The sequence below is a fragment of the Lactuca sativa genome, chromosome 4 (assembly GCF_002870075.4).
Source record: "Lactuca sativa cultivar Salinas chromosome 4, Lsat_Salinas_v11, whole genome shotgun sequence".
In the NCBI taxonomy this organism is placed as follows: domain Eukaryota; kingdom Viridiplantae; phylum Streptophyta; class Magnoliopsida; order Asterales; family Asteraceae; genus Lactuca; species Lactuca sativa.
In genome coordinates, this window is record NC_056626.2 from 9,816,593 (window position 1) to 9,829,107 (window position 12,515).

Here is a 12,515-nt window from a genome sequence, read left to right on the forward strand (position 1 = left end):
TCTGATCAAATCTGCTCTATCGTTATCAATCCATCTCTAAGATGCATGCAAGCACCTATATTTATAATAAACCCTATAAGGCTCACGGCTGGACAGGCCCAAACCGGAGTTACAAAACTTGGACTAATAAGCGAGCCCAATTGACGCAACACATAACAAACTCGACCCAACATAATTATATGTTACGTTTTCAAGCTTGGGTCAAGTGTGATATCTTGGTGTACAAAATGATAGTCCCGTTGTGTCTCTATCTATGATTAAGATGAGTATCGAGATCAAGCCATGATAGTCTTGTAGGATGATAGATTTCTTTACTATAATAAGGATTTTACTTTATATAAATAGGAACACAAAATAGGCCAAAGGCCTAATAGTGACCCAAAACCAAAAGATTTATGGCCCAACAAGTGCCCAAAACCCTAAAGCCCAATGGCAGCCCAAAAGTCAAAAGTCCACATGGTCGTGAACGCTAAGTCTTCCCCTAGTATGACTAGCATACTAGGTGGCTACACCGAGTCAGGGATCCAAACGCGTACGCGCAACGTACACATTCGAACGCTCGACGTACACTGCCTTCAGCTCTTTTCATCCGTTAAGTCCTTAATGCTTAAGACTAAATGACTAAATTTCAGATCCAGACCTTGGGGAACGTCTTAATCCATAAAATCACTAACTTAGTGCCTTTACATGACTTAAATGGACCCAAACCTAGATTTAGCATCCTACTTTCACCAAATGGACATATACTCATGCATGGTTGATCCTCAACCATCAAGATGCTAACTTTATGGACTAGGGATCTCAAAAACATCAAGAGGAGCAACTTATAACTTCTGGAGTGGTAAAATTCCACTATATCTCATTCATGAGACCAAAAAGTGACCAAAACTCCATAATAACTAGATCCAAGCATAGAATGAGAAAGGTCCAAGCTTTATACCTTAATGTAGCTAGAAATGATGAGTGGAATCTGGATCTACAAGCTCCTCATTGATCAGAGCTCCTTCTCCAAGTTTCTTCTTCTTCAAGGTTCACCAAACACCCACTAAAACACACATAATGGGGGTCAAATCTCTCTAGATTATCAAGGGTTTCGAAATGAGACTAAAAAGGACAACGGAGGCTGGGAAATGAGAGAACCTTGGGATATAAGGTAGCTTAAATAGGGTCCAAATCCTAAAATTAGGGTTTGTCCCCTGATTGTTACACCCAACATACATGAGGAACGCCCAACGTACGCACCCTCCTCCCAAAATTACAATAATTCCCTAAGGACCAAAATCAAAAACTAATTACACACGAAGGGTCCAAAATGAAAAATACATTGAAACGGGTTTTATAGATAGGCAACTAACTAAGCTAATCTAGTGGCATGACTTCATACTACATGGTAACTATATCCTAACATACAAAGGACACATGCTAGAGTATACAATATAGTGAGGAGAACTCACCTGGACAATTTCTCAAATGATTAACAGATAACCAGACAAATCAATCGGCGTGTAACCGCCAACGGGGATTAACCTATAATGATATAGCTTATTAGTTCCTATGGGAATCTGGTAAAGAAGGCTAGTCCTTTCATTAATCCCAATGAATACCGAGAGTTCTATCAAATAAGGATCGACCAGGCAGGACAGTTAGGAGACATGTCATTTCATCATATAGCTTTTCTGAAATCCAAAAACCATGCCAACATAACTATTCTCGACACCTCTCCCATAAGTAGATCAATCAATATTATGAGTTGGAATTAGTGACGATTATAACATTTATAGGTTCCTAATAACGATTACAATTATGAAAATAAGTTATCCTAATAATGATTATAATTATGAAATAAGTTATCCTAAAAGCTTAGTATAGTTGCACTTATAGAGGTTTCTAGCAGAGTTTTGGAGGAAGTTTCATGAGGAGTTGGGAACTCAATTTCATTTCAGCACTACTTACCACCCCTAAAACGACAGTCAGAGTGAGCGGATGATTCAGACACTCGAGGATATGCTTCGAGCATGTGTATTGGATTTCGGAGGGAGTTGGGATACTTATCTTCCGCTAGCAGAGTTCTCATACAACAATAGTTATCATGCTAGTATTGACCGACCCCCGTTTGAGGTGTTGTATGGTCGGAAGTGTAGGACTCCAGCATGATGGGGGGAGGTTGGGCATCGAGTTATGCGAAGCACCGAAGTGGTGCTTAAGATGACCGAGTTGATCCAATGGGTTCACGACCGGCTTCAGACAGCGTAGAGCAGACAGAAGAGCTATGCGGATAGACGTAGAGCAAACTTGGAATTCCAAGTCGGGGACATGGTACTATTGAAGGTGTCACCCTGGAAGGGTGTTATCCGGTTCAGGAAGCGGGGACAAGTTGGGCCCCAAATATATTGGCCCTTTTCAGATTATCGCCCGGGTGGGAAAGGTTGCGTATCAATTGGACTTGCCTGAGGAGCTTGGACAGATCCACAATACTTTTTACATTTTGCAGTTGCGGAAGTTTGTAGCTGACGAGTCGGTGATTGTATCGCTATATGACATTCAAGTGGATCAGAGCCCGAATTATGTGGAGAAACCCATTGCGGTTTTGGACATTCGAGTGGATCAGAGCCTGAATTATGTGGAGAAACCCATTGCGGTTCTGGACAGAAAAACAAAAGCCCTGCGGAACAAAGAAGTGAAGCTCGTAAAGGTGAAATGGCAGCACCGGAGAGGCTCTGAATGGACCTGGGAGCCATAGGACGAGATAAGGAAGTATTATACAGACCTTTTTGCATCAGTAGACTTTGAGGACGAAGTCTAGTTCAAGTGGGGGAGATTTGTAACGCTTGGTCCAGGTATAATACATTTCTCAAAATATTGGAATTATTGTGCGAACTAGACGATTTGGGGGGCTCCAACTCGTTGTGTCGAGAATTTTGCAGCCGCGAGATTTAATGACCCAACTCGACGAGTCGGGGAGTCCCAACTCGATGAGTTGGCTGGCTGGGATGAAACCCTAATTTTAGGGTGTTGTGTGACATCCCCATTTTCACGGCCAGAAAAGACCGATTTTGTTTATGCTTTATAAAAATCAGAGTCCCTTTTTTTAATAAAAATGTGCGGAATTTGTTCCCAGTGAAATATGATAAATTTATTATCAAAGCATTTCCGAAGAAATGTATTTTTATTCATTTAAAACATTGGGATGTCATCGTCAATACAGAAACATAAGCATAAACAGAACTTAAATTCGTTATCACTAGTGATCTATATCACCTTAATCTCTCAGTGTAATGTGACTTCAAATCGACACCTGTGATATAAATAAACTGAGTGGGTCAGGTTGGGAAACCTGGTGAGTACATGGGGTTTTCAACCCACAATAATATAATTATTATGTTTAATCATCAAACAGTTAACCCAATTACCCCATCCCCATTATCTTCTTTAATCTTAAGGATCTACCTTAAGAATCAGCTAATTCTCGTTCATTCATTCCTAAGGATTTTCCTAAGGAATAGGTACGAAGTCCATCATTGTCAATGACACAGCTGTCAAGCACAGCTGCTAATTCTATCACTTAGGCGCAGATGCCAGAATTGGGACATTTCTATGAGGCGCTTCTGCCAGTATTGACCTTTAAACGCTATTGTCATGGTCATAAGGCTCTCTATTAGGCACAACTGCCGATACTGTCCTTAGAGCGCGGCTGCTAGGACGTTTACCGTAGATCTAAAATATCTACGGGTTGTGGCGCATCTGCCAGTGCTCATCTATAGGGTACTAGGTCCATTGCTGCCAATGTTTACCTATAGGGCACTAGGTCCATACTACTAATGTTCCTCTATTTCAGCTTTTATCCCTCATCATTCATCTACCCATGTTTTACCCAACATATTTTGTAGATATAAAATACTTTATATAGTTTACATCATTTAAAACATGTATAAAAATCTGTCACCAGCATAGACAGCAAGTATTCAGACAATATGCACACATAGCACGTAATTTATAATAAAATACTTCATATGTATGTGTAAGATGAAAGAGACTATGCACTCACCTGGTAAGGTGGTGAGTCGGCACCTGGACAACACTTCGTTACTCTTAAAACAATTATCCCTTGACGAAACCTAGTATCATTACCACTAGAGTTTAGTCTAACGTTTGACGAGACTAATTTAATAGTCTAGTTATTATTACTATTATATAAGCGTTAAACAATACTTATATAAACCATAATAATAGCCCAAATACTCCTTATAAGGTCCTAATAACATTACTATATTGAAACATAAGCTATACTAAAGATAGGGTAGGCATAGCTCACTTACAGCGGGTTTTCTCGAAAATCGGGCTTCACTGGAGCAGCGTTACCGAGCCGAAAGGCTCTTTTCTCGGAGCCGTCGGGCACTCCAGGGCTTCCGCCTCGTGCTAGAGAGTTACCCTAGGCTTTGGGGGGTTAGGGAGGCTTAGAGAGAGAGTGTAGAGAGAGAAAGAAGTGGGGAAAGGTGTGAGAAATGAGAGAACCCAACACTTCTATTTATAGGGTGAAATCCTGACGGACTCGCCGAGTCAGTGCCATGTGTCATCACCTGATGGCTTTCCTTGGGGAGAAAGCATTGGCCCATATTCAGCCACGTCACCCCTTTTGCAGCATCACCCTGCCGACTTCTAAACCCCGTAACTTTCGCATACGAGCTCCGTTTTTTACGTTCTTTTTTTCCACGCGTAGGTAAAAACAAGATCTACAAATTTTATTTAGTCTCCATCGGCTAATTCTCGATCGAACTCAAATTTAACAATAGGAGGCGTTTAGACTGTTAAATGACCGCGAAGAATTTGTAACTCCTTCATACGGACTCCGTTTTCGTCTATCTTTTTATGGTTGAGTTCCTATTAATGAGACCTTCAACTCTCATTTAGGTCGCGTAAGTCAAAAACCGCTCGAACTAAAAATCGAGTTTCGGGTCGTGCATTGCTAAGCCAAATCTTAGAAAATTCATAAATTCCTCATACGAAGTCAGATTTGGGCGTTCTTTTTTTGTATGTTCTCGGTTTAACATATACTACAACTTTCATTTAGATTTCTAAGGCTAAAAGTCTCTCTATCATAAATTTACTATTTACGCTTCCCGGTGTCGTGCCGGTTTTGCCGTAAAACTTCGACGGACCATAACTTCTTCGTTATAACTCGGATTTCAGGGTTCTTTATATGTACGGAAACCTTGAGACATATTCTAAAACTTGGTTAAGACTATTTATTATAAATAATATTTTGCCGAAATGTCGTGTTCGACACTTATTGCCTCTAAATTGACTAGCCCGGATCTACGGACGTTACATGTTGCACCTTATTTAAAGGACTTAAGCCCCCTTGGTTGGCCTGCTTACCAACCTCCCTTTTCCATAAACCCTAAGTTAGTATATCTCCTTGCAAGTTTGAGTGTGTGAGTTGTGGTGAGCTTTGACAATTGATATTGGTGATTCCTTGGAAGGAGCTTGGAAGTTGGAAGCATCTAGCTTGGAAGAGGGACTATAGATCCATAAACTCTTCACCAACAACAGTCTTCTTGAGGTATAAAGTCTACATCTTGCCTTGTATTCATCTAAATCTCTTTGTTTGAAGTTTTAGCATGATTTTGGGATTTTGGCTGAGTTGTCCAAGATGTTGAGGTTTCTAGGGGTTAATAAGTTAGATCTGACCCCTTCATGGCCTCTATTGGCTTAAAGTTGCAAACTTTATTACTCTCTAGGTCCCATTCATGTAATAAGTCCTTCATTAAGTCTTTATTAAGCCCTAGAGTGTATTTCTAGCATACATGAATGTAAAGTTGGAAACTTTACGTGACTTTCCAACCTTTGGACATCAGATCTGTGTTTTGGGGCTATGTTGTGAGAGTTTAAGGGCTTAATGGGTCTTGACTCACTCTAATGAACCTAAGGTTTGGGTTTATCTCATTATGGATGGTTCTTAAGAGTAAAGTTGGAAACTTTACCCTTCTAAACATCATTTTGGAAGAGATCTGAGATTTGGGGTCTTTGGATTCAATGGAAACAGCTTAATGCATTAAGAGGATGAATTTATGGCCAACTCAGCGAGTTCATTAGTGGACTCGACGATGATGGGATTTTTCATGTTCTAAGCAGACAATAGGGAAACTCAATGAGTTGAAGGACCAACTCGGCGAGTTGGGTCAACTCAGACCATTGACTTTGACTTTGATTGTAATCTTTGACCAAGTTTGACGTATAAGGAGTTTTGGGGCATATTGAGTTGAATTTAAGGAATTGTTTCTGTTTAGGATTGAGTAGAGCTGAAATTTGGAGCCGAGACCTAACCAGTTATTGTTCAGTATTCGAGGTAAGTTTCCTCACCATACCAATGGGTCAAAGGCATTAAGGCCGACCTATGTTATTTATCTGTAATGATTATCTATGGACGTGTTATCAATGTGTTATGTACTCATGTGAAGACCATGTGGGGGTTCCCATGGCAGTTAGTTAAGACTATGTGGGCATTCCCATGGTAGTTGGATAAGACCATGTGGGGGTTCCCATGGCACCCGGAGTAAGACCACGGAGGGTTTCCATGGCATCCTTCCATGTTTGTTTGTATGCATGGCGTTCATGGACTTATATAATTGTATGTGGTTATGTTATGGGGAACTCACTAATCATTAGCTTACAGTTTGTTGGTTGTTTCAGGTACTTCGGGATCTAAGGGCAATGGCCCGACATGATGGCGCAACACGTACTCTCCAGCATTTTGATATGGACACTCTGATCTTTTGAATAATTATTTGATGTAATGGATTTTTGAGATACACTTTATGATTGGAAATTACAATTAAGGAACATGGATTTTATTATTTAAATGAAAATTTTTATTTGAAAAATTGGGTCGTTACACCTATCCCCACAGTTGACAAATTACTGGACGAACTGCATGGAACTAAGTTTTTTTCCAAGATAGACTTATGGGCAGGGTATCATCAAAATCCGGATGGTTTACGAAGACATACACAAGACAACATTTCGAACAGTCGACGACCATTATGAATTTCTCTTCATGTTGTTCGAACTCTCAAACGCCCCATCAATATTCTAAGAAACGACGAATGAGTTGTTTCACGATGGCCTACGCCGATATGTCCTTGTTTTTTTGACGATATCTTAATATACAACTCATCCCTAGCTCACCACTATTACCATTTGGAACATGTTTTTCTCAAATTAGCTCAACACCACTTCAAGGCAAAGCGGCCCAAGTGCATGTTTGCAGTGAATACAATTAGCTATTTAGGTCACATCATCTCTACTCACGGAGTGCAATCCGACCCAAAGAAGATTAAGGCAATCCAAATGTGGCCTCAACCAAAGAAACTAACTCAACTACGAGGTTTCTTAAGCCTCACCGGCTATTACAGGAGGTTCGTCCGAAATTACGCAACCATAGTCGCGGGTCTCACCGATATACTCCGAAAGCCCTCATTTGAATGGACCACCAACGCCGAGGCATCATTCTAAAAGCTCAAACTCTCCATGTCATCACTTACCACACTCACACTGCCTAACTTCACAAAACCTTTTGAAGTCACCACAGATGCATCCAACATAGCAGCGGGAGCAGTATTATCCCAAGATGATCGTCCCATTGTTTTTTCAGCAAACGCTTCTACCCACAAATGCAAGTGGCTTTCGCCTATGTCCGGGAACTGTTCTCCATCACTGAAGCAGTAAAAAAGTGACGCCAATACTTGATTGGTCGAAAATTCCGCATCTACACAAGTCAGCGAAGTCTCAATCACTTACTATCTCAGGTTGTTCAAACCCCTGAACAGTACAAATGGGCAACAAAGCTTCTCGGATATGATTTTGAGATCATCTACAAACCCGGAAAAGAAAATATCATGATGGATGCCTCAACCGCATCGATAAACCCCACCGTCTTGCCATATCAACCACAGACCCAACATGGATTTCAGAACCGCGAACCTTTTACACTACCAAAACCGGCAAGTCACTCCTTCAAAAGATACTCCAAAAACCTGAAGGAACCAACAAATTCCAAATTAGAGATGGGCTCCTCTACCATCAACACCGTCTCTATATCCATGAAGAAACAAGCATCAAACAACAACTCCTCCAAGAGTACCACTCCTCGCCATTAGGGGGTCATTCGGGCATCCTTCGGACCATAAAACGCATCACAGTGACCTTTGCATGGCCCAAGCTCAAAACATATGTCACTTTGTTCATTCGTAATTATGCAACCTGTCAGCAGTTAAAATCACCCACACATAAGTCTTATGGCTTACTCCAACCATTACCCATTCTAGCAAGTGCATGGCAGGACATAACAATGGATTTTGTTACTCACTTACCTTTATCTACAGGGAAAACAATTATGTGGGTGATAGTAGACCGCTTTTCAAAGTTAGCTCATTTTATTGCCCTGCCTACTAATTTTGGTGCAGCCACGTTAGCAGCCTTGTTCCTCACCAACATCTATAAGCTTCATGGAATCCCCAAAAGCATAGTATCAGATCGTGACTCTATATTTCTTAGCTCTTTTTGGAAGGAACTGTTCAAATAGTTGGGCACATCATTGAAATACTCCACTACCTACCACCCACAATCCGATGGCCAAATGAGGTCGTCAACAGGTGCCTTCAAAACTATCTCCGTGCTTTCACGAGTGAAGACACGTGTACCTGATCCAAATTCTTGTTCTTAGGTACAATTCTTCACATCATAGCGCCATCGCCATGCCACCGTTTCAAGCTCTCTACGACCAAGTAGTGCCAGACCTCAACCGTTATCATCCCGGAATCTGCCCCATGCCCTCAATAGATGCAACACTAAAAGAACATCAAAGACATCGCTCAATTCTGAAAGATAACCTTCGCAAGGCACAACAACGAATGACATCCCTTGCCAACACACACATGCTTGATAAAGAGTTCCATGTGGGCGACATAGTCTACTTACACCTCAGACTATCGCCAAAAGATAGTTCATTCCAGAGATACAAAAAAGTTAACCAAACGGTATTTTGGACCATTCAAAATCACCGAAAGAATCGGCAAAGTAACATACCGCCTACGGTTACCAACAGTGGCTCGGATTCACTTTGTCTTTCTTGTATCATTACTAAGACAAGCTTATGGAAATCCGACACCCACTCCGTTACCACCGTGGGAAGAGCCTAGCGACCATCCTACACCATCGCTCGAGGACGAGCTCAATGCTAAGGAGGGGGCAATTGATATGAGCCCAATGCAAGACAACCCAACGGAAGATCATCATCAGAGGCCTAAATGTACAATCCGCAAGCATGTCCGATTCAGAGACTAATGGAAGAAACAACATACAAGAGAATTGGTCCAAGTTGATTAAGTCTTTCCTTTTTTTCAATAATAGTGGCTAGATATTAGCTCACGTGAAGGAGAGTGCATAAGGTCCATGACCATTTTTATTCCTAGTTTTCAGTTAGTTCTTTGCATATTTAATCTGTTGTAATTTCTTTTTGAGGGTAGAAAAAAAAAAACAACGAAAATTGCTCAAATTATTTATCTGTTACTTCTGGGAGATTTGCCTTCTCAAAACGGCAGACGTCATTTACGTATATAGGCATCATATGTTCTATCGTTGTTTTTCTCCATAGTTTTTGCTCGACTGTTGCGTTCAAAGAAGCTACTGATACATCAACCTTTCTGAGGTCATTTCTGTCGCTCAAGGAGACTTCTACTAGACCGGATATGTTTCCTTTTTAGGTTATGGTATTGGAATACATGTTTTTTTACGAGGTTTCAGTTTCTTGGACTGAATATCCCACACTTCTTGCACAGTAAACCGTCAATTTTCTGTTCTGTATGGTGATATTTTACATGAACATGCCTTTTGTTCTTGACAACGAGGTTGACAAATGTGTGGGATATCTTGCTCCTACTCATGATACAACATTGACTTAATTTTGATGTGTTTAGATTCTGTTTAGAGTTTTAGGTTTGTTCATATTAGTAGGTTGATGATTGTTTAAATTTTAATAGCTACAGCTTTTGTTTGATTGATTTCATTTGTTTGACTAAGAATGTAGTTTAGCTGTGCATATTTGCATATGCAACGTTATCATGCTTCTGGACCATTACGACAAATTCCAATTAAAATATTACAAAATTTAAACAAAAAAGTATCAGCAAAATATACAAGCGATACTAAAAAACCCGCATGCATTCATCAAATTACTTAATCAACTACAAATACATTAACACGTATACATAAAATATATATACCAAAACAAAAAAGTAAGTATAGCACTGGATCACATAATTGAAAGTTAAACATTAACATCAAGTAGCAAATGCAGATGGTAAAAAAAAAAAAAAAAAAAAAATCTTTCTTTACATTGATCTGCGTGTTCTACGTCTTCTTAACGCCCATCTTTCTTTAATATCAAATGTTTCATCAATCTGCTGTTGTTCATCAGATAGAACATCTGGCTCTGTTGTGGTAATAATACCATTAGTGCCTGAAACACCTTTGATTCTGGCAGCTTCATCGATTAAATCAGTTATAAGCATTTCTGTAGTTCTTGTAGTGATTCCTCTAAGGTACCATGAAATTGGTGGGGGAGGTACAATTGCAGGTTCAATAAGTTGCTGTAAAGTCACCTTTGATGCAATCCTTCCATTTCCTTGAGTACATGACATGTATTCTGATAAAGTTCTTGGCTTACAGGGATGACATAGTTTTTCATCAAGCAAGATTGGTTCTACTTTCCAGCTTCCTTCAAATCTTTTCATAAATCCAGGTTTCACTTGCTTGAATTTCATCTGAGAATCACCAAACAAAAACAGTATAAACATAGAGTGTATAGATGATAATAAAACATCATATAGTTTTTAGAAAATAAATTTGTTTCTTACAGAGTAATCTTCGCGATTTTGATCTACCATTACATGAACTGAAATTGTTCCTGACCAAAACAGAAACCTCCATAAAGCAGCTTGTTCAAGTTCAACAACTTGCCTTGAACCTTCATCTATCAAAACCTTTCTGGATAAGACTTCTTGAATGTTCTTGAAGACTCTCTTGTTGTCTGGATCAATGACAATGTTGTATATTGCATCAGGAGGTAAACCAACATTCACTTCCACGTTTAGTTGGCATAAAGAGTCTTTGGGTACACTGACCTGAAATTTTCAAATCTATAAGTACAAATTACTTATTCGAATGATTAAATAATAAACTCTTACCTCAATAGCAGGGGGTTGATGATCATTCCACACAGGATTGTTTCTCCAAGCTTGAATTTGCTTTTCGAGATTGATTTTTGCATCTTTGAATTTGAACGTCTGCCTGTTTGTGGCTTCTTTTTCTGTTGGCCTCTTGAACCTTGACTGCATCATATGTGGTAAAATGTTAGAGGTAGATAAAATAATTACATGATTTACAGGTTTTCAGAAGAATCGATTTACCTTAAGATGCTTCTGAAATTTTCCAGGGAACTGTGATAAGAAACCACGGAGTGCCGGAAGATTAATGCGTGGACGGCCGTTTATCTCGGGAATTTGGACATTCTTCCGTGTATTACTACTCCCTTCTTTTTCACACATCGAACTTAAATCGGGTGTGAACATCTAATTTCTCAATTGAGTTCAACTGATTTCCTGTTTGATAATTGCAGATGGATCAGTGAACCAGAAACAAGTCAAAACCATCGGAATCCGACATCACAAAGACATATTGATTCTATCAACGATGAAGCGAAATACACGCAACTCGGTAAACTTGATATTTCAAACAATAAACCATACATTAAGCAAAATTAGGTTTTTGAGGCTAATAACTCAGCAGGAAAGAATCAAAACAAAGGCATTTTCACTTACTTATGAGTAAAATTGAATCCGTCGAACATTCAGTCGACTTGAAATCGAAAGATCCAAGCAGTTTGAGAGGCTAAAAATTAAAGATGTTATCCGCGTCTCAAATTTGACTAAAGACCTATTTTGGGCTTTCGGTTCGCAGTTGCAATTGCAAAGCTCCAAAACCAAAAAGCCACCGTGCCAAAGCAGTTGGGGCACCGTCCATCCCGCGTCGACAATGCTTTCCACGTCTCACAATGTCGTCCGTTGATCATGGTAAACCCTTACGCAAGTCAAATAGTCAAAGATTGAATCTGGATAATAAGTAAACAATAAATACATTCCAATTCGGTTTCCTTTCACATGTTGTCTACGTGGGAAGTCTAATAAATTTTTAATATTTTGACATTTAGAGTTAGTTCATAGCTTAATCATAAAACAATATTATTTATAAACATAATACTAGTTAAAAAACTTTGGAATGATTTTTTTTTGGTTTCTTGTATCTTGTATTTTTTATTAATTCGACCAAAAAATCATGATTTTTTTTTTTATGATTACTTTATTTTAACCAATAACTAAAATATTAAGATTTTTTTAGAAAATTAAGTAATGTATATCATATACATATATCAAATCTTAACACATCTGGAACAGTAAAGT

At 39.3% G+C, this 12,515-nt stretch overlaps 1 protein-coding gene across 1 annotated transcript; it reads right to left on the reverse strand.

Annotated features, from left to right (window-relative positions):
• Positions 1-10,203: 10,203 nt before the first annotated feature.
• Positions 10,204-12,073, reverse strand: LOC111910651 (uncharacterized). Its single transcript, XM_023906484.3, has 5 exons — positions 11,877-12,073; positions 11,466-11,657; positions 11,244-11,387; positions 10,914-11,180; positions 10,204-10,820 (listed from the first exon to the last, which is right to left on the reverse strand). Exons 2-5 carry the CDS (start codon positions 11,625-11,627, stop codon positions 10,389-10,391), a joined length of 1,005 nt encoding a protein of 334 aa, XP_023762252.1. The 5' UTR covers positions 11,628-11,657; positions 11,877-12,073; the 3' UTR covers positions 10,204-10,388.
• Positions 12,074-12,515: the final 442 nt, after the last annotated feature.